This window comes from Oncorhynchus mykiss, chromosome 11 (assembly GCF_013265735.2).
Source record: "Oncorhynchus mykiss isolate Arlee chromosome 11, USDA_OmykA_1.1, whole genome shotgun sequence".
NCBI lineage: Eukaryota > Metazoa > Chordata > Actinopteri > Salmoniformes > Salmonidae > Oncorhynchus > Oncorhynchus mykiss.
In genome coordinates this window covers 59,839,508-59,861,372 of record NC_048575.1, presented here as the reverse complement: position 1 = coordinate 59,861,372, position 21,865 = coordinate 59,839,508, and the positions used below count along the sequence as shown (strand labels likewise).

At 42.9% G+C, this 21,865-nt stretch overlaps 2 protein-coding genes across 4 annotated transcripts in view; one reads left to right on the top strand and one right to left on the bottom strand.

Annotated features, from left to right (window-relative positions):
- The window catches only part of LOC110536102 (LIM domain kinase 2), a 29,946-nt gene extending 16,907 nt beyond the window's left edge, over nt 1-13,039 (top strand). For all 3 annotated transcript variants that reach the window (XM_021621658.2, XM_021621660.2, XM_021621659.2), the window contains 13 exons: nt 632-741; nt 1,149-1,337; nt 1,753-1,858; nt 5,151-5,365; nt 5,509-5,695; nt 5,818-5,904; nt 6,288-6,419; nt 7,608-7,664; nt 8,259-8,324; nt 9,206-9,380; nt 9,494-9,549; nt 9,759-9,916; nt 10,406-13,039. In XM_021621658.2, the coding sequence (XP_021477333.2) occupies nt 632-741; nt 1,149-1,337; nt 1,753-1,858; nt 5,151-5,365; nt 5,509-5,695; nt 5,818-5,904; nt 6,288-6,419; nt 7,608-7,664; nt 8,259-8,324; nt 9,206-9,380; nt 9,494-9,549; nt 9,759-9,916; nt 10,406-10,616 (1,749 nt within the window). In that variant the 3' untranslated portion in view covers nt 10,617-13,039. The remainder of the gene's footprint in view (nt 1-631; nt 742-1,148; nt 1,338-1,752; nt 1,859-5,150; nt 5,366-5,508; nt 5,696-5,817; nt 5,905-6,287; nt 6,420-7,607; nt 7,665-8,258; nt 8,325-9,205; nt 9,381-9,493; nt 9,550-9,758; nt 9,917-10,405) is intronic.
- Nucleotides 13,040-13,259: 220 nt separating this feature from the next.
- LOC110536104 (phosphoinositide-3-kinase-interacting protein 1) lies at nt 13,260-20,995 on the bottom strand. The gene is made up of 7 exons (XM_021621661.2): nt 20,936-20,995; nt 20,413-20,737; nt 19,867-19,995; nt 19,180-19,296; nt 17,041-17,205; nt 16,683-16,761; nt 13,260-15,030 (listed from the first exon to the last, which is right to left on the bottom strand). Exons 2-7 carry the CDS (start codon nt 20,477-20,479, stop codon nt 14,817-14,819), a joined length of 771 nt encoding a protein of 256 aa, XP_021477336.1. The 5' UTR covers nt 20,480-20,737; nt 20,936-20,995; the 3' UTR covers nt 13,260-14,816.
- Between the last annotated feature and the right edge of the window lie 870 nt (nt 20,996-21,865).

Genomic DNA, 21,865 nt, shown 5'->3' with positions numbered 1-21,865 from the left:
GTTGTAGACTTAAGACTCCAATGAAATTGAAGTCGGTTAACACTGACTGGTTAAAATAGATTATCTCTCCGGGCCTCATGTACAGGAGCACATTTTAGATTTTCCAGCTCGCCCAGCCTTAACATCACATGATCACTTCAGATCCAGGAATGAAGTTCAAACCCACATGAAGTGGCCTCTGAACCTCCTCTATGGCACATACCATGTGTGTAGGAGTGTGTGTCACTTGCTTCAGGAGGTGGATACTTTGTCTAATTTAGCATGAGAGCAAGACCAATAGATTGGGAGTGTGTACGGTATAGAGAAGTAACATGTGAATGAGTAAGCTGTTGCACATGTGTGAGAGAACCAGACTTTCTTTCAGAGTTTGTTAATGTTTGAAAAGAGAGAGCGTCAGTGAGAGGCATGCTGTGATTAGAGAAGGCAGGGCTTGGGTCCCGGGGGAGGTGGATGACATCATAGCATATTCCAGATAGGTTAAGAGTGGAGCAGGTGTTACTGACTGTGTCACTGCCACACAGAGAGGACAGAACAGAACACCATCAAGCACACAACACCGGACAGTACAGAACAGCACAGTGTTCTCTCCATGAAGCTGGAAAGACAAACCCACCTGTATCTGTTCTTCCAGGTGGCCGGAGAATACAAGTATCACCCAGAGTGCTTTGTGTGTCTGAGCTGCAAAGTTGTCATCGAGGACAGGGACACCTATGCCCTGGTGGAGCGCTCCAAACTGTACTGGTGAGAGTTGTTTTAATTCTGTTCAATTTTTTTGTTTAGTCTGATGTTGATAGAGGCCGTTTAGGGAATGTGATTTATATTATTGGAAACAGACAGCATCGCTCCATTTCTGATGAATCTGTTGTCTGTCACACCTGAGCTCCCTCTACGGTCTGACTCTCGCCATACCCCTCCTTCCTGCTCTCTCCTCCTCTACATATTTTTCTACAATAAACTTTACTGTTCCCAAAGGGCAATTGTTTTGAAACAACGTACAGACAAATGACATAGGTTATGTAGAACACGTTGATGAACACTTTGACCCACTTTCAACTGGTAAACACTTTAATAACATCATTATCCACAACACTGCCCCTTATTCCTTCTTTCTTCTCTCCTCCGCTCTCTTCCTCTTCCTCTCGGTGCAGTGGGAAGTGCTATAAGCAGGTAGTCCTGGCACCCGTGTTGGAGAAGCGTTCCGCCGACTCGTCCCTGGACTCTCTGCCTCACACGGTCACCCTCATCTCCATGCCCTCTGCCACCAACAGCAAGAGGGGCTTTTCTGTCTCTGTCATAGGGGACGCGGCCAGCGGATTGGCTAGTGTGCAAGTCAAAGAGTGAGTGGATTTAACTGTCACTCACAGCCAGTGAATCTATACACCCCTGACTGTCTAGAACTTGAGTGGGACAGGATGAGTCATGTGTTGTGTAACTGATTATAGGTTTGCTGAATAACAAGGCAGTATTCCTTGGTACCCAGATGTTTGTACATCACCAATAAGACTATGTAACCTGGATGTTAAATCCCGTGTCTCTTTACTTTGGTGGTGTTATTATAGTCTTGATACGGACTCGGCCAAAGGAGTCGCTCATTAGTTGATTGATGTACTTGATGTTGTGGACAGTCAGATACACCCACCTCTGTATTGTCTAGGTGCTCACTGCTGATTAGTCAATAGAACCAGCTCTCTTCTAGTTCATGCTGATACTGGTGCTTCTGACAGACATGTATTTGTGCTGTATTTCTCTCAGAGTCCGAGGGATGCATATCAGCCCGGAAGTTCGGGATGCCATCCACGTTGGTGACAGGATCCTGGAGATCAACGGTCTTACAGTGGGGACACTGGTGGAGGAAGAGGTGAGCTGCATGATCCCGTTTTTCACCATTCACTGACGTTTTACGTGGTTAACTGCATAACATTCAGTAGTTTGAATAAAGCAATGAAATGTAGTCTCTATTCAGTAGTAACCCAGTGGTGTTTTATAAAGCGCGACTATTACATAAGTGTTTGCAACCGTTGCTCTACTATGCACCTCATTTTCAAACACTTTTAAAACACGGAAGCCAAACGCAGAAACTATGGATACAACTTCCCACTCGCTTGCATATTATTCATAATTCATTTGTGCGCCACTAGAAATCCCTGCATTAGCATGTTTCTGTTAACCGAAACATCCTGACAAAATACAATAGATCACTGGCCTTATGTGTCTGGACCTTGTAGACTAAACTGCAGAGAAATCCCCCCATAATTGGTTACCCAATCAGGCAGGATAAATGCAGTTATTTTGAAATGAATACTGCAATGTGTTCAAAACACCGGGCGTTTGACTGGTTATTCAAATTACATAGGCTTTTCACTGCAGTTTACAGCCTAGACTAGAGTTTTGTACTCAATTGAAAAAAATTATAATATTCTTCATGACATTCTGATGTTGTAGCCTAGGTCCCTAAAAAACTGAAACATAATGTAGCTTTTCCAGCTGCATTCCCAGGGACTGGGTGGTAGCACACTCAGCACAGCTTCGGGATCAACTTATTTTCTTTCGCTGTGTAAATTGACAGGACATACACTGCGATACTAAGCCTAACATTGAGCTCATGAATTATGGTATAATATGCATACGCTTCTACTTATGCTATGGGCTACATTTCTGGCCTCTGTCTTTGTTCTGTTGCACAATTACGCACCTGGCCTCTCCACTGCCATGGCTATTCCTCTTACATCTTGTGAAGTCCCAGGAAAAAGCAGACTACAAAATGTTGTTGGACACTTATTTTGTCTTTTTTTGCCTACTTATAGCCTATAGGAGGAGAGATGCGCGCTTGCTCTTGCTTGCTGAATGTAAAATAGGCTACAGCATTAGCGGTCAGGGAGTTTGAAAGGAGAATCACATATTTTCTTATAGTAGGCCTATCTTAACATCGATAGGCTACAACCTGACAAAATATACCATATGAGCGGCCTGCTAATGTACCTTTCTTGTCCTTCTAAACTTTGGAGAATAGACCCAAACTGATCCATATTGTTTCATAATCAGGCCTAGGCTGTAGGTCTATGCAGTTATTTGGGCACGAAACAAAACAGGATGTTTAAGCGGTTATTCAAATTTGCCAACATCACTGCAGTTTACAACCAATGGATAATAATTGTATATTCACTTGAGAATGACAATACATTTCTTCTTGCACTGTGTTGTTGTAGCCCGGGTACAATAATTGTCTTGTCTTAAAAATGTAGGCCTATGCCTAATCAATAGTGGAACAATAGGCCATTCCTCTTCTCGTGAAATCCCAGGAAAGCTACAAAAGCTATAGGACATTTTTTAAAACACTTTTTAATACTAAGCCCAATAACCGATTAGGGTAAAGAAGCAGGCTTGCTTTTACTAATTGCTGAACGTAAAACAGGCGTACAGCACATGCATTTCGGGGAAAGTTGAGGAGAGAAAGTGCATTAGTGTAGTCGTTTTGGGCCGGTAATGATAACATTGTTGCACTGAAGCATTGTAAATACACTACATGACCAAAAGTTGAACATCTCATTTAGAGGTCGACCGATTAATCGGAATGGCCGATTAATTAGGGCCAATTTCAAGTTTTCACAACAATCGGAAATCGGTATTTTTGGGCGCTGATTTTGCAGATTTTCTTTTAATATATATATATTTTTTATACCTTTATTTAACTAGGCAAGTCAGTTAAGAACACATTCTTATTTTCAATGACGGCCTAGGAACGGTGGGTTAACTGCCTTCTTCAGGGGCAGAACCACAGATTTTCACAGAACGGCGGTCCCGTTCTGTGAGCTTTTGTGACCTACCACTTTGCAGCTAAGACATTGTTGCTCCTAGACGTTTCCACTTCACAATAACAGGACTTACAGTTGACTGGGGCTAGGCAGACATTTGACGAACTGACTTGTTGGAAAGGTGGCATTTAATGACGGTGTTATGTTGAAAGTCACTGAGCTGTTTAGTAAGGCCATTCTACTGCCAATGTTTGTCTATGGAGATTGCATGGTGGTGTGCTAAATGTTATACACCTGTCAGCAATGGGTGTGGCTGAAATAGCCAAATCCACTAATTTGAAGGGGTGCCCACATACTTTCGTGTATATATAGTGTAGTTGCACAGGCATAGCCTAGTTGAGCACAGTGAAAAAGAAGACCCAAAGGAATTGACAACCGTTAGAAAAACCTAAATCACTTGCAAACCACTTGAGCAATGAGTTAATGACATGCTATAAAAGATGCTCAGGATAAATGGCGTTTGTTGTCGATTGCTACATTTAAATACAGGTTATATTATTTTTTGTTAGGCCTACATGTACAGTGAAGTATTATTTGCAGTTGTCACTGACAAAACACACCTTGACAGCACTGAATGGTGTGAACCAGTATCTGTGCGTTAAGAGACCTCATGAATGGTTTTGTGTTATCCCCTTATTAATAGGCAGTGTGCAGTAGGATGCGTTGATCAGTTGATTAACAGGTGCAGGACTATAGAATGATAAACTTTCCTGTACAGGCTCACCAACATTTTATAGTTATGTAGCCTATAGTTTCTCATTATAGTTATCGTTATTGGCTTGGTGGATGGCCCTTAACTCTTAAACAACACCACTAACGTAATTATCACAACAGAACTACTAGTAGGTCTAGCTAACATTAGCGAACGTGAATGAAATAGGCTACATATACACTTACACTTGTTTACTTGACTTTTAGACTCTATAAATTGCATTCTGTCCATTCTGCCTTAATTTAAACATTCTTTAGTTGGGGAGGATGGCATCTGGAAGGACTCAACACAATCTCACCACACCACCTTACCAAACCATGTGCATTCCAATGGTGCATTCACTGATTTAATTTTAGTTCCCACCTTTCCTGTTTGCCACAAGGTGCGTTCAAATTAAAATTCTTTGGCTCCATTCAAGTCATGTTGTATAAGTCAATTTGATAGCCCTTCGGGTGGTCAGGAATCAGGAACCTGTTCTCATTGGAACCCTGCCTAGTTCTTCTAATTACATCCCGTGTTCTATGGGCCTTATACCAATACCTCTGTCATTAGTGTTGCGTGCTCATCTTACTATGTCAGAGAGGACTTTGTCCAAGAAGATTATGTATTTTCATTGGTGTTTTCAGGTGGAGGACCTCATCCATCGGACCAGTCAGACACTGCAGCTGCTCATGGAGTATGATCCAGTCAGGCAGCGGTTGGACAGGCTCAGACTGGGGTCCTCGCAAAACCGCTTGGGGGTCCCCGCCACCTCCCGCATGCGCCTGTCTTCGCCCTCTAACAGTGTTCTGGAGAGGACAGATGTGGTGGATGACGGCACCCTAAAGAGGAGGTCTCTAAGGTACAGCTGAACCAGCTGACCTTAGGAGAGAGTCTAATCATTGGGGGCAGAAATGGAGAGATACAAAGTTATTTATAGTTTGTTCCAGTATATCTTGATCTACGTATGTCTAATTTACATGTGTCCCTCTCTGTAAATGGAAGGCGTAGCAACAGCATCTGTAAGTCCCCTGGGCCAACCTCCCCTAAGGAACACCCTATCCTGACCCGGGACATTGGGCGCTCCGAATCCCTGCGCTCCTCCAGCAGCTGCTCCCATCGCATCTTCCGCCCCTGTGACCTCATCCACGGAGAAGTGCTGGGCAAGGGCTTCTTCGGCCAGGCTATCAAGGTCAGCTTCTCACCCAACAATCAACCTCTTTTTCCACACACATCTCAATCTCTCACATCTACTCCATGCCTTCACATGCCTTCACACAGGCGTCAGTGTTTTGTTTTTCTCCTCATTGATAGGTAACCCACAAAGCCACTGGTGAGGTGATGGTGATGAAGGAGTTGATTCGCTGTGATGAGGAGACGCAGAAGACCTTTCTAAAGGAGGTCAGTAGTCTAGTCCACTCATCCTTACGGATTTGGGAATCCTTCAGTGGGAAAAATAAGCTTCAGATTTTTTTCAAAGATAACATGTGGAAATTGTTTGCTGTGGTGTTAAAGTTCAGATCGAAAGCATAAAGGTGAGCTTTTAAAGATGGAATCTGCAGTAAGGGGAAATGGCGCCACTGGCTGCCCACCACCGTTGTTATTGGGTTTTTTTTCGAGTTGAGGAGAGTCACGCAGCATGGTAAAACAAAGTTCAGTACATATTGTGGTCTTCTATTGCGCGTGCAATGATGTCCGAGGTAGAAAATACTGTGTTGGTTGTTTACAGGACGTGGCTGGTTCACCATTAAGGATTGCAGCTTTAAGTGTATCTCTCTCTCCAGGTCAAAGTGATGAGGAGTCTGGAACATCCCCACGTGTTGAAGTTCATCGGTGTGCTATACAAGGACAAGAGGCTGAATTTAATAACCGAGTTTATTGAGGGAGGCACACTGAAGGATTTCATTGGAGACATGGTGCGTTTCAGCTAATTAATTCACTTAACCCTCTCTCTTCTCTCCCACTGCACCAAAATATAGTTTATAAATAAATAGCTGTTACTGTTTTCCTTAAAGGTATACTTTGAGGGCCTCCCGGGTAGCGCAGTGGTTAAGGGCGCTGTACTGCAGCGCCAGCTGTGCCATCAGAGTCCCTGGGTTCGTGCCTAGGCTCTGTCGTAACCGGCCGCGACCGGGAGGTCCGTGGGGCGACGCACAATTGGCATAGCGTCGTCCGGGTTAGGGAGGGCTTGGTCGGTAGGGGTGTCCCTGTCTCATTGCGCACCAGAGACTCCTTTGGCGGCCCGGGCGCAGTGCGCGCTAACCAAAGTGGCCAGGTGCACAGTGTTTCCTCCGGCACATTGGTGCGGCTGGCTTCCGGGTTGGATGCACGCTGTGTTAAGAAGCAGTGCGGCTTGGTTGGGTTGTGTATCGGAGGACGCATGACTTTCAACCTTCGTCTCTCCCGAGGAGTTGTAGCGATGAGACAAGATAGTAGCTACTAACAATTGGATACCACAAAATTGGGGAGAAAAATTCAACAACCAAAAAAAGGTATACTTTGGGATTTTGGCAATCTACTTATATGTCATATGAACTTGTGGATACCATTTTTATGTCTGGCAAGTATGAAGGAAGTTAGAGGTAAGTTGGCTTACAAAACTACCTATATACAGAGACGAAAAATGCTATCCACGAGTTCATCGGACTCTGGGAAAGTAGATACAGGGCCTCATTGCCAATCCCAAAGTATCCCTTTAAGGGCCTGTGCTGTGTGGGACTGGGACTGACTTGACCGGAGGTAAACTCTGCTCAGATAAAGGCTGTTGGCTCAGTGGTGGGCTGGCTGGCATGTCAACCAGCAGAGATGTGGAATGGGGGTAAATAGAGCAAGTGTTCCCAGGTGAAAATTCAAAGGAGTTTATTACCACCTTTACTTCCCAGATTGGATCATTTACACCGCAGTCCAACAAAACATATGGTCAACAGCAATCAGAGGGAACTGGAGTTTTAATGATTTGATTATAGATTTTCAGTGGTGGGTTACACTATATGATTTGGTGTAACTTTCCTTAGAACTCCCACAATATTCTGTGTAGCCATAAAGGCTACTCAGGGGCCCACCTATTCATTTCTCGTTGTTTATTTTCCCATGGGTTGCTACAGGACCAGTTTCCATGGGAGCAGAGGGTTAGTTTCGCCAAAGGCATTGCTTCTGGAATGGTGAGTTGGCCCCTTCCAGGGATATTTACTGTTGGAGGTTAAATACTGTCTATGTAGACACTGGCTGCTTTTTGTTCAGCTGGACCAGCTTCCAATAAGTATGGTGGTAGTTAAACACAATGCATTTTAAAGGTACGGTACTTGGTTTCAGGTTGACTCTGACTCTATGAACTGAGATCAGATTACTTGAGGCAGGGATTGCTCTTGCCAATGGGTCATACTGGAGTGTGGGGCTTTGCAGTGACCTAGGGGTAGCCATATGTTCCACATACCTTAATGTCCGTCTTAGCCAACAGAGTGGCAGGCCTTCCAATTTCCCTGGAGACCACTTCAATACTGACAGTTCCTTATTCTCTGATTCCCTTTCCTTACAACCCACAGTCCCTCCACAGAAACACAAGTATGTAGGGCAACAAAATCATTTATTTGTTCCCTTAAGACGTTGTCAAATGATGACGTTTCTATCAGCCAGGCTTAGTGGGAGACGTTTTAAAGCTTTGTTGTTTTCTATGCAGCATAAAGCACTATTTCTGTCTTTAATATGCTTCCACTTGTGGATGATTAGTTTGTTTGACAAATTTTTCCTTATTTCAGGCTTACTTGCATTCAATGAGCATCATCCACAGAGATCTTAACTCTCACAACTGCCTGGTGAAACTGGTAGGTGACCTATCCTGAATTGTATATGGCACGCTAACTCAAAGATAGACGGGTAGAGGAGAATATAGAAGAGCAGAGATCCATTTGTTTTCCTGATCCATTTACAGAAACACGTGCAGATACCACTCCTGCTTCAATATCTCTTGTTAATCAGTCATTGTTTCTCTCCTATACCAAAATGTGTGTTTGGCTTCTAAACTGTTAAAGATTGATGTACCGTGGGTAGTGTAGCTTCTTGTTTTAGATTAACCTGGAGGCAGGGTGTTCTAGAACATGTTTTGTTGTTGTGACAGAAGTCTTTGATTGGGACAGAGTAGTCTTGTTGGAACAGGCCAGGTAGAGCTAAGTTCTATTCTAGCAGCAGAACACAACTCACAACAACATATTGTGTAAGTAATAAAGTACAGGCTTATATAGGTCTTCACAGAGCTTTCACTGTATGGCAACCCTCCATGAGGTGTAATGAGTCTTGTCTGTTATTTCCACAGACAGATTAATTGATTTACATGTAGTGACCTATGTATAACTGTATACCTGTCTCAGTTCAGTGTCATATATATATATATATATATATATATATATATGTGTGTGTGTGTGTGTGTGTGTGTGTGTGTGTGTGTGTGTGTGTAGGAAGACAACACACATTGTTTACAGTTGATATACCCATCTGGTCATACTTTATTGTGATTTATTTTATTTTATTGGTCATTGACTTTACACAAAAGCAACAACTCTTGGAAACAATCTTATCTTTTGTTTGTTATTTGACCCATATTGATTGAGGTATGTTAAGTAATATGCTCCTTGACTGAAGAAAACACCTGGCACTGTTACATTGCGACGTCGTATTCTGTTGACCTCTAACCCCTGACCTCCCTCAGGACAACACAGTGGTGGTGGCAGACTTCGGCCTATCCCGGCTCATGGTGGAGGAGGTCAAGCAACCTCCCCCTGAGAAACTGGTCAATAAGAAGAGGGTTTTCAGGCGCATTGACCGTAAGAAGCGCTACACGGTGGTGGGGAACCCCTACTGGATGGCTCCAGAGATGCTGAATGGTGAGCAGAGCAGGAGGACCTAGCTTGGAGCTGTGGATCACACGTATCATTCACTTTAACACTTCTTCATTCATTGTATGCTGGCCTGTTAATTAACATTTTGTCATCCTCAGGTAAACGCTATGATGAAAAGGTGGACATTTTCTCCTTTGGGATTGTGCTTTGTGAGGTAAGAATACCATTTTAAAGGCCTGCTTTTTATATGTACTCACAGAATTAGGCTATGGGCTGTATGTTGAAATGGAGAATACTTGTTGTGTTTGGAAATTGCGCTAATGTTGCTTCTGTATCATTTATTTTGTTTGATTTGTCCACAGTGTTGGTCAGATACTGCAATCTGGAGTGTATATCCATTTTTAACTCTCTCTCTTATTGTAGATTATTGGGCAGGTGAATGCAGACCCAGAGTGCCTTCCCAGGACCTATGACTTTGGCCTGAATGTAGACAAGTTCATGGAGAAGTTTCTCCCTGACAACTGCCCTCCAGCTTTCTTCCCATTGGCTGTGGCTTGTTGTGACCTCATCCCTGAAAACAGGTGAGTTGAGACAATTGTTTTATACAGTGGCTGATGGCTTAAGATGCTGAGTAATATATTTCAGTTGAATGTATTACTTTGATACACAAAGTCAGTGTAGTGACAACATAGCTGTAGTAGGCATGTATACAAAACATTGTAATTGAAGGCTCAAAGTAACAGCGAAAACAAAGGTAGAGAGAGACCAGGGAGGGAGATAACAGAGAGGGGGTGAGGGGTAGCACATAGAACAGAAAGCACAGTGTTTGTAACTGAGCTGAACGGCCACATGTGGGAAAGTTTTCCCCTGCCTCCCCATGAGACGTTATCCAGGCTATTCTCTGCCCTCTAGAGCCACAGAAGCAAGTGGAAAAACCGAACACTCTTCAGAACCAGATAGCATCTCCGTCTCAGAAGGCAGATTGCTCCCTCATGTTCTCTCTACACCATGACCTTCCTTCCTGGTTGTAACCTCTCACCCCCCTGTATCTCCCCCCACTCCCTCCCCAGGCCTGCCTTCCAGAAGCTGGAGGACTGTTTCGAGGCCCTGTTCCTTAACCAGGAGATGGGCATCCGTCTGCCAGCCGAACTGGAAGAGCTGCACCAGAAACTGTGTCGACTCCACCCTCCAAAAGAAAGCTCCTCGCTCCCAGCTCCCCAGAGCACAGTCCCAACACCAGCCCCTCCAGAGGAGTCCAGCCTGGCTGACAATGGCACCTAGCAGACGCCTGCCCCTCTGGATCCCCAAGCCCTCCCTCCAAGACCACAGCCTGGACTGCACTAACACAGCTGGAGGAGGAGTGGGGAAGACAAACCTAACTCATGCCATCTGGGAACTGGATAACCTGAGCTAGCTGGACCAAGCTCCTCTCTCTGTGTGTTATGTTGATATGGTCTATAGTGGATGTGTATGAGTGACCATACAGCTCTGAGAGCACCAAGGAACTGCAGTGTGTGTAGACTGGAGACAAGGGAGGAGACACATTTCAATGAGAAGACTAGAGGTGTTTGGTATTTATTTTTGTCCTGTTACATTTTTTAAATCCTTTTTTTTTTTGCACACACCAGGACATGCAGGGTTTTACACATCTGTTTGGCATGCTATCAGATCCTGTTATGTGGTTGGTTCTCTGCTCTCTCAATATGATTCCTTATTTTATCGAGACAATCTCTCCACAGCATTTAATATCAATCCTCATGTGAAAGCTGTTGTGTTTTTCACTGACTGTTTTTATCTCGTCGGGTGGGTCTTAAGTTGTAGTGTGGATTGTGGAGAGAAGACTCGCTCAGCAGGCAACAGCAGTGAAAATCGAGATGTGACAGACTAGCTGATTGACGGAGTTAACCCAGGGCAGAGCATTTGGAGTGAAGTTTGTTTACCAACAGGAGGACAGAGGGGTATCCTACGCAGCAGATTTGAGTAGTTAGCAAGGTTACTTTGGTCAACTCGGAATAACCGGTCGTACGAAGGTGATTCACCTTTTATCCAGGTAAATTTCTATGACAATGAATCCTTCAGAACTAACCTTTTCCGGGTCAGGCTAATTCAGTTAACTCTGCTTACCGTGAAATGACTGAGCCACGAGTTGAGGACTGCATCGTCATCCCTTTCAATTGGAGGAAGACGATTACGATCATACGATTACGATCACATTACACATTTATTATTGACGGAATGCATTTACATTTTCCAGCACAGGACCACTTAATGCAGACCTAATGCAGTTTTTTATCGATAAGAGTGGGGAAAGAAAGACGGTTGTGCATTGATAAGCACACCAAAGTCTGCATTAACGATAAGTAATAAATATACCACAACCCGCTGAATTTGCAAGATAACTTTTATTTTAGTTTGACTTCAGCACAAATGAAAATGGGGCACTGACTTGCCCATGGATCGAAGTTTTAGCATTGTCGCAATGACGAGTTCGGCATTCAACTAGCCATGTGCAACATGCACTCGCAGTTACAAGCCTGCTAGAGTTAGTGGCAGACAGACAAGCAATATCCACCATCATAGTACGGATGAAGCCTGAGCTGGAATGTGAAGCTAACTGAAACTAGTTAGTTTTAGAAAACGCTAAATAGATTTAGCTTGCTTTGTAGGATACCCCTTTGGCGTGAAAAGCACAGCAGGGACCAAACAAGCACTCTCTGAGGAGGCCACACACTGTCACACCAGTCAGAGAAATATGTGGAGCTGTGTCAAAGGAATGTCATGAGCTCACTGACCAGGAAAATTCTCGTCAAACGGTGATTCAACTTGAAATGTGACCTTGATTTTAGAGAACCTCCCAGCTTCACTGATGGCATCAGATTCACTCTACAACTGTTAACAGTAATCATCCTTTAGTCTTATTGTCATGTGGTTTGTGGGGCATCTACTAATGTAAAGTTACTGTAGAGGGTGGACATGGTAGTGTATAGATTTTCTTACAATTAACTAAATGTTTTTAATCCACTAAATTAACTCTGAATTTGTTTTGTCCATGTGCACATGGACAGATTTAAAATTGTATTATGATTTGGGAATTTGGAGCTGTTGACAGATTTGGAGTTTGTTATAGGATGAATAGTGTTTTTACATGCAGCACACCTTTAGAACCAGACTGGTACCTGGTGCTTGTTGATAAGGACCACTCAACTCTGATTGGACAGCATGAACCTGGTGTGTACTTAATGGAGCTCTGCTCTCAAAGGCATTGTACAACTTACTAAAAAGGCTCTGTTTACACAGGCAACCCAATTATGATATTTTTCCCACATTCGTCTTGACCAATCACATCAGGTAGCCTATCGGTTAAGAGCGTTGGACCAGTAAGACATCTGGTTCAAATCCCCGAGCTGACTAGGCAAAATCTGTCTGTGCCCTTGAGCAAGGCATTTAACCCTAATTGCTCTGCTAAATTTATATTTTTCAGATCTGATTGATCAAAGGACAAATTAGTGAAATGTCTAAATTGGGCTGCTTTTGTAAACCCTGACAAAGTGAATTGTAGTTAAATAAAACTGGATTTATATATTTAAGTTGGCTGTAAGAAATGTATATATGCCTAAGGGAATCAAGGGTTTGTAGATTTTGTTTAGACATGAACAATATTTGTAGAATATGGAGATTAAAATAAACATGGTTTTGTATGCTAGCATAATCTAAGGTACTCATTGTAATCACTTAGCACCATGATGTTGATTGAATACTAGATGACCACTAGAGGGTGGTAGTGTATAACTTTGCTCATGGGATGGGTGAATCTTAAACCTGATAGTCTTATTGAATTCCCAGTGAGCATGAGTCACTCACTTTTAGCAGGTTTCAGCTAAATTAAGGAACTCATTTGTATTAATTTAAAAGGTGATGCAGTTATGCTTTTAAGTACATTTTATTGAAATCTGCCAAACTTACAAATACTCATTTCCAATGATTAGCAACAGTGAAGAAACTTTTTTTTTTTAAATCAGCATTGCACCAAAACTAAGGAACCACAATGATTGAAGAGTAATCCAGTGATGCAGAATGACAACCATTTCAAAGATGTCTAAATCACAAAAGACAACCATTTGGAGTGATGCAAGATATTGCATTAGCAAAATAGAGCAATCATGTAAAGCAGAAAGATATTACATTTAATCCCAACAAGAGATTGTTGGTCAATAACATATTACATTTTCTAACCAACTGTGGCATTACTTTCAGCATCCTGTTTCGCAACAGGCTGCTTATTATGCAATTATTCCATCCTGTACATATCAAATATGGTAGGTTACCTCAGTTTTGGACTCATATCCTGTTTACCCTTTTACTTTGCTCGTCTGCTTGCCCTGACGTTTGGGACGAATTCAAATCTAATGCCCCAGGCTTCAACTTTTAAACCGACTTCTGGTCTGCCCAAGCGTCATTCAGACAGCCTCTGTCCGGTTCTAGCCAGACCTCAGACTCAGCTGTATTCTGTTTCACAGCTGTGCTGCGGCATTTCCTCCTGAGAACAGACTCCCCGATTTACAAAGACGTCTCCCTTTTCCTGTCAGTCTCTAACCTAAGGAACCATACAGCCTGTTCTCTCATGTAAAGCCACCGATGCCTGATGTTTCTAGTTACTGCACATTGGTTTCTATCACCCAGCCTTATGAGTTAAACAGAAGGGTCACCATGTACAAATACATTCATTATGCTAAGGCAACGTCACAGCTTCAGAGAGCAGGAGATGTTTCCTTTTCTTTTGCAGATCTGACATAAATGTTCCCTCATGCTAATTATTACTCCACATCTGTTCCAACGGCCTTTAAGATGTCTAATGCAGATGTTTAACAGGGCTATCCTATTCCTATACTAGATGCCCTCCCCAGACCCGCCCTAGCACAGCCAAAAGGGCCAGGGGAAGTGTAGCATTGTTTTCTCAGGTAAGCCCATAACACCAAACTGCCGAACACCTCAATATAAAAAGTCAAGGCTATGAATTCCCCCTTTCCAAACACTGTCTCCTCTTCATCCAAAGATTATAACATCACCCTCCATCATTAATGTTGATTGATGCACATCCCATTCACAAGACAATCATACTGCTATAGCAGAGCGTCAGCCCGTGATCATGTTTTCTTGGATATGAAATGCACGGTTTCTTAATGAGCATCCCTGACATGCACTTTTGTACACAACCTTCCCCGATTGGTCTCCACGTGGAGTGAAATTAGTCCTTCAGCGCCACCTGTTGTCATCTTTTCCCCTGTTGGTGACACTTGTGTTAAAACCAGGGCAATAAGGACACAATTTAGTCTTTGGAGCTCAGCCCTGCTCCCCTTCTCCTCATAGGCCTTCAAAAAAAGGGGGGGGGGGGGGGGTTGATTTGGGGGCTGAGGGGAGTATTTGGATCCTCTGAGGTTCGAATGTCCTTGTTCATTCCCAGTCCAGTGGGGTGGTCAGTGCTCAGGCTCCTGGGGTACCAGCCTGCTGGCCCATCAGGGGGTCTCCCCCCTCCATGCCCTCCTGGGTGGGGGTCTGCTCCTGGGCCATGATGACGATGGAGTTCTCATCCACCAGCTCACAGGTTGGGTTGGAAAAGGCCGACAGGGGCAGGGTAATCCTCTGCATCTCCCGCTCATACACTCGCTCCTCATGCTGCTTCTTCAGGTCCCGACCCCTGCAACAAACAGCACAGACAAGAGGTTAGGATGACGGTGGTACTGATCATCAGAGCAGATTATGTAGGCGCATGGGGGTTGTTTACAATAACAGTTTACAGGACTAATGTCTTTAACCTGAAAAAAAAACACTGCTATGAATCAGAGTTTCATCATAGCATGCCTCGGCAACTTCCAATGACCTGAATCATCTTTCGAAATACAGAGACAGCTAGGTCACGATTTCTATTTATGACCAGAACGAGAGGCAACATCCCATACTGAGTCTCATATCACTGGGATGAGGCTACGGTATCTGGTCTGGCACAGGGAATGTTTTGATGGGACCGGGGGCTAGGTGAGGCATCCTGCAGTATGACATAAGCCAGTCCAGGCAGCTGACTGGGGCAGAGTGTTAAATGGCACCCTACTTCCTAGAGCTCTTCTCAAAAGTAGTGCACTATGGAGGGAATAGGGTGTCATTTGGGGTACATTCTGAGGGTGTGAGATCTGCTGAACCCCATCCAACACAGGGAACATGCCATACTTTTGGACTGGCGCCTTTTCCTGCTTGACTGCTTCTATGCGACACGTTACGCAACTGTGCTCTGCTCCACTACAGCACTGATTCCTATGCATTGGGTTTGCATAGTGTAATTTTAGGAATCAGCAAATCCTCCTAACCCGACTGACTATTCACATTTTTTCTAGTCTTGTGGGGCCATCCTTCCAAATCTTGTTGACTTGATAAGCACGGGCTGCAGAGACTACACTTTTTTCTTAAAACTGATATTACTGCGTGAGAAAGAAATCAATTTCCTTGACCGATTTAAATCAAGCTACTTGAAACACACCACCCCCCCCCCCCCCCAGCTTCTTAGAATAGATAACGCTGACAGTCACATAATCAGATTGGACAGCCAAACTTGGAGCTCCAGAACATTTAGTTCTGTGCCAGAGGCCATCAGTCAGAATCCCCCATCTGCAGAACTGGGTCCTTCTCTCTGCCTGCTGCACCACTGCAGTAGATTCTCCATCTCCCCCAGGACTCCTGCATGCTCTCCACTACTTCAGAAACATCAAACACGGGTGCTTAAAATAGCCAGGCTACAGGCGCTCTCTTTTTTTTCTCCCTTCCGCTTTCATGTTGTTGTGGCTTCTGAACAGGCCTCATCACATTGGAGAGAGACCGCTATCAGGATGGGTAGTGGAGGGAGGCAACAGGATGGGTAGAGGGGGAGGCAGCCTGTGGCCTCTGCTCCACATCCTGGTAACATTCTGTGCCAACTGCCCACACAAGCCCTCCCTCACCCCACTGACATTCTGCCTGAGAGGTTCCAAGCCTTTAACTGCTGCCTGTGTCATGGACACAAGTCTAGCTGTGCAACGCTGCATCAGAGTTCTGAATCACCAATATAGTGGAAAATGTTGTTCATGTTCTATTTCGGTCTCTCTGCGCTATAAAAATAAGCATTTGTTGCAAATCAATGTAACATTGTGTGTCCCTACTCTCTGAAGCACCATTTGGTGTAGTGGTTCCTGGGTTCCACTTCTTATGTCACTCAGACATGCCACATGATGCAACCTAACAAAGTAGTGGACAATAACTCGGGTTTTAATGCTCTGTGTCTCCAGTCGGAGCACCTAGTGTAGCATAGTGGCTGATACTGACCTCTTGTAGAAGTAGCCGAAGGTGATGCCCACCCCCATGAGGATGATGATGGCCATCATGAGGATGCCAACCACATAGCCTGAGAGAGACAGGACACACAGGCTCTATGGTTACCAAACTGAATTCAAAGGTTTATATACAGTCTGCATTTGAAAATGTGCATATCAGTGCACCTCACATTTTATCCCTATGATAATATTGTGAGTCCTTTATAACTCATTTATATCCATCTCATTCTATTGTACTAAGCCGAGCTGCATCAAGCTGGACCACTCTTTTTAAGAGTATCCCTTGAGGCTCACGTTATGGCCCTATCACATGCTAATCCCTCTGCTTCAGCAGTGAGATCAGGACATACCGAGAGTGCCCAGGTCCTTCTTCTTGGGTCCTGTGCGTATCCGCTGGCTGATGCCAATGACTGGCTGGACCGCAGCACCCCCTCCCTGGGCTGACCCAGACTTGGTCAGCTCAAAGACCTCGCTCTGTGCTGTGGTATGGGGGCCTGCCTCTGTAGGGGCTTCGTCTGTGGACAATATGAGAAAAGCAGATAAGATCAACAGCCAATCCCCATACACCGCCCGAACACCATGTTTGCTTTCTAGGTTTACTGATGTTGCCTTTGCATACTTGAACACATGATAGTAGTAGGGGATTCAATTTAACTGTATTGTTTAATTTCACTAAAAGTGCTTTTATTGTAGAATAAATGTGAATAATTTCCACTTTGTCCCATTTTAAGAAATCAGACAGCATGGTTTCTAAAATCACTGCATTGTTTGACATTAAAAACGTTGCTGCATGGACTCAGTAGGACGAGGAGAGCTACTGGATTTGTCTCATTTTTTCACTTTGGAAACAGTTCTATTAAGAAATTAAATAATTAAAAAGGGACAGCCATTTCACAGCAAAATGGGGGAGAAGTGCACTACACGTCTCGGAGGAAAGGAAGCTGCTAGTGTCAACATCTGCTCTTGAGCTCCACTGAGTCAGGCCCTACCCCTCCAGAAAAAGTTGTTTATCAACTCTGCTGGAGTTGAAGAGCCTGAGGTCATAACCAGCAGTAGCCAATTACCTACTGTCTCCATGGTAAAAGTATAACTTTCCACCAATGGTTTGAGGAATAGGGTGGGGCTTACACCTACCCTGAGGCAGCCATCTGCCTAACAAGTTATGGCTCTACAGGCTCAGTACGGACAGGGCCCTTGTTATTGCTTGACATGCACCGCCTTCCCAGACAATGTGAGAGCAAAGGTCAAACCCCAGGAAACATCCTCAAAGTGGATTAACTGACAAACTGGCCTAGTCTTTTCTTCTCCCACAGGGATAAGATATTTCTCTAGAGGTGCCTAATTAGCTGTCTTATTTGAACATTGTGCACAAAGAATTAGGAATTAGAATACTTTAATAGGATCTCAACAATTTTGCAGCAGTTCTTGTATAAATTGTTGAATAACTATAAAATAATATACCGTCAAAAAATTACGGAAAAAGTGCTCTAGCTTCCTCATGAGAATAAATACACTCTAGGTTCCCAAGAAAGAAACTGAGGGGAGCCATGTGTTTTCTTTGTTCTCACGGCCCACTCTGGGGGGGGAGGAGTCCCACCATACCACTTCGACTCTCACTTTGGATTTAATAATAACATTCACAGGGTTAGAAAGAGCCTCAGAAAAACATTTACATTTGATCTCTTTAAAGACAGACATTCCCCAAATACAGTGACACCCTTTTCCAAGAACTGCATCGAGACTCAATTTAGGGAAGGGCTGAGGCGACAGTCTTTTTCCTATCCAGTAATGCATTTTGCCCAGCCTTGACCTACATTTCAATGTCTGCACAATATTTATTCACTCCGTCGCAGCTATGTTTAAACAGCATTTTACATACATTTTCCCAATGTAGTCCGTTCACCTGTGCACTGTATGCATTTCAGTAACCACGTTTGTGACAGCTGTGATGGAAACAGGAAGTTTCGGTACAATTTTATAAATGCCGACAGATCGTTCGTTCGACATTGTGCGATATTTGTCCAAAAAAAATTGTGAATAATGGCAGTGGAAACACCAAAAATTGATATAACAACCATCATATCAAAGTAAACTTGAACAATGCAGTTTATTAGGCTACAGATTAAATTAATGATGAACTTCACAGGGTGGTGAAAGTGCACAGTGATCTTGATGCTCCTTTCCAATAAATATTGAGGGTCTTATTCTGGTGACATGACAAAACTATCAGTAGCATTGAAAATGCGCTGGAAACGCATTGAACTTTAGATTTTTATTTGGCACATGAAAACTTAAGTGAAAAAGTACATTGTGTGTGTGCACAGTACATTGTGTGTGCACTATGTCATCACGAACTGATTTTTATCTGCAACAAGTCAGTTTGGTGGAAACCTGCCACTGGTGAGAAAAAGTGCATATTTTCTTTATGCAGCTTTTAGAATAGTCACATGAAATCATGTTGCCAGTTGGATGGAAACCTAGCTAAATACCTTTGCAGGTGTCAATGGCACATGATTGTCTCTGGGCCTGTGCGTCTAGGCCAGTCACGTAGCACCAGGGCTTCTCAGAGGAGTCTGGGTTACGGCAGTAGTTATGGTCCCCAACGCCTACAGAGCATAAAGAAAAGGACACATCAACCAAGTCCTCACAAGGATAGTAAAACAAGGAACATTCTGACAAGTGGGGACATGTTGCTGGTCCCCACAAGGAAAAGGCTATTTTAGGCTTAAGTTCAGGGTTACAATTAAGGTTAGGACTAGGGGTTAAAGTTAGGTTTAGCATTAGGGAAAATAGGATTTTTAATGGGAATCAACTGTTTGGTCCCCAAAAGGATAGTAAAAACAAACGTGTGTGTGTATATGCATGTGACATCTTTGATATACTGTACTACTGAAATGCATACTCTGGGTAGGTATTTTGCCAACAAGATTCAGATATTAGCAAGGTCAGGTTTGAACTATAACCCACACAGAGAGACTAGAGCCTGCAGTTATACTCTCTAAATAACATCTATAACCAAACAAACTGTGTACCATTAAAACAAATGTGAGTGACATTTAAATCATGGCACTTGTAGTGAACACCACAGCAATGGTAGCAGATGATAAACTTGTGTCAAATCAATGAAACATAAATTTGATGGCATATTACATGTGTGATTGTGTAATGTAATTTACCCATTTGTGAATCGGTATATGCCATTACATCATAGTCCCGGGTTGTGTTGGTCCAGTTTAGACAGGTTTGTCCTGCGGAAGAGCTCTGTTGCTCCCCTCTGTACTCCACACCATTGAATCTGATGCAGTCTGGGGACACATTCAGTGATTTATGGAAAAATGTTATTGAAAATTAAGAGGATAAATTACCAGCAAATAAAACATACTAAATGTGGAATGTCTGATGTTTCCACAATGCCATACATTCAAAAAGGAATTCCCATTGAAGTGTCGCAATTATGCTTAATAATAAATCAACAAAACATGTATTATTGAATCTTCTTGTTGTAAACAAATACATTTTCTAACTTATTTTGCAACTGCTTAGACATTTCTCAGATCCTATACAATGACGGAACTATAAAATCCACATTTTAAACTGAAAATAGGATGATAACTTTTTCAACAAAGCATTGCACATTAATTAAGTAACAAATGCACACATTCTATCGGATAATGTGGACTAATGTGAACAAAGGCATTGATTTTCAGTCATATGAATGTTACCTTCCACAATGGATGCGCTGTCCACAAAAGCGACGCTCAGCAAAACAAAGTGCAACGACAAAAACATACTGTAGAATTTATAGGATTAATTCAAACGAAAACAATATGCACGAAAATTAAATTGATAGGCTATTTCTCAACCCCAAAAATAACTTTGTGTGGAAGCCTATGCTGAATAATTCAGACAAACTGCTCCCATCTGCAGATCAGCCCTTTCTTGTCGAAGGGAGTAGAGCTTTCTTCGTAAACAGCCTCTCTTGGACAAGGAAATCCCATTTGCAGTATCGTGCGGCTGCGCCAGCATCTTCAAGGTCCTAGAGCCAACCTAGCTCCATGCATAAAAACAGGTGTGTACAGTGTTTTTGTTGCTATCTGTACTTTACTATTTATATTTTTGACAACTTTTACTACATTCCTAAAGAAAATTATGTACTTTTTACTCCATACATTTTCCCTGGCACCCAAAAGTACTCCTTATATTTTGAATGCTTAGCAAGACAGTAAAATGGTCTGATTCACATACTTATCAAGAGAACATCCCTGGTCATCCCGACTGACTCTGATCTGGCAAATGCTTCGTTTGTAAATTGTCTGAGTGTGCCCCTGGCTATCCATTAAATAAAACAATTTTAAAAATGGTGCCACCTGCTTTGCTTAATATAAGGAATTTGAAATGATTTATACTTTTACTTTTGAAACTTAAGTACATTTTAGCAATTACATTTACTTTTGATACTTAAGTATATTTAAACTTTCACTTGTCATTGTCTATTAAGGTATCTTTACTTTTACTCAAGTATGACCATTTTGTATTTTTTCCACCACTGCAGAAAACAAGCTTTATCCATTGGGACCAAGTTTGAGCACCTGTTGCGTGACACTGCAAATGAATGAATCAATGTTGTCTCTGTACAACAATATGAGCCTGCTGCAGGTAATTTAACTGATTACTAATCCCAAAACTCAATTAGTAGTCTAATAAATGGCCTTTGTGTCCCTGTTCTAATCCAGGGAATGGCAACTCCAGTCCTTCGAACCTGTGTGGTGTCACACTTTTGCCCCAGTCCCAGCTAACACACCTGACTCCAATAATCAACTAATCATGATCTTCAGTTTAGAATGCAATTACTTTAATCAGCTGTGTTTTCTAGGGATGGGGGACAAGTGTGACACCACCCAGTTCCACTGAGAGTCCTACATGGAACCAAAAACGTTTCTCTTATGGACAGCCAAAAAAAACTTTTTCTAAAGGTGTACATGCTCAAATAGATCAGGCCTATTTGGCACTGAATGCTACTCATTTTAATTAAGTTATAGTGAGGGTCATACAACGCAGTTTGATTTGAATAACTTATGGTTTCTCCTGATATTTGAGTAGCTTAATAAATGTTTTGATTGGTAAATAATATATCTGGTTCTTTTTGGATCTTCTGATCTGAACCCTGTGTTAAAT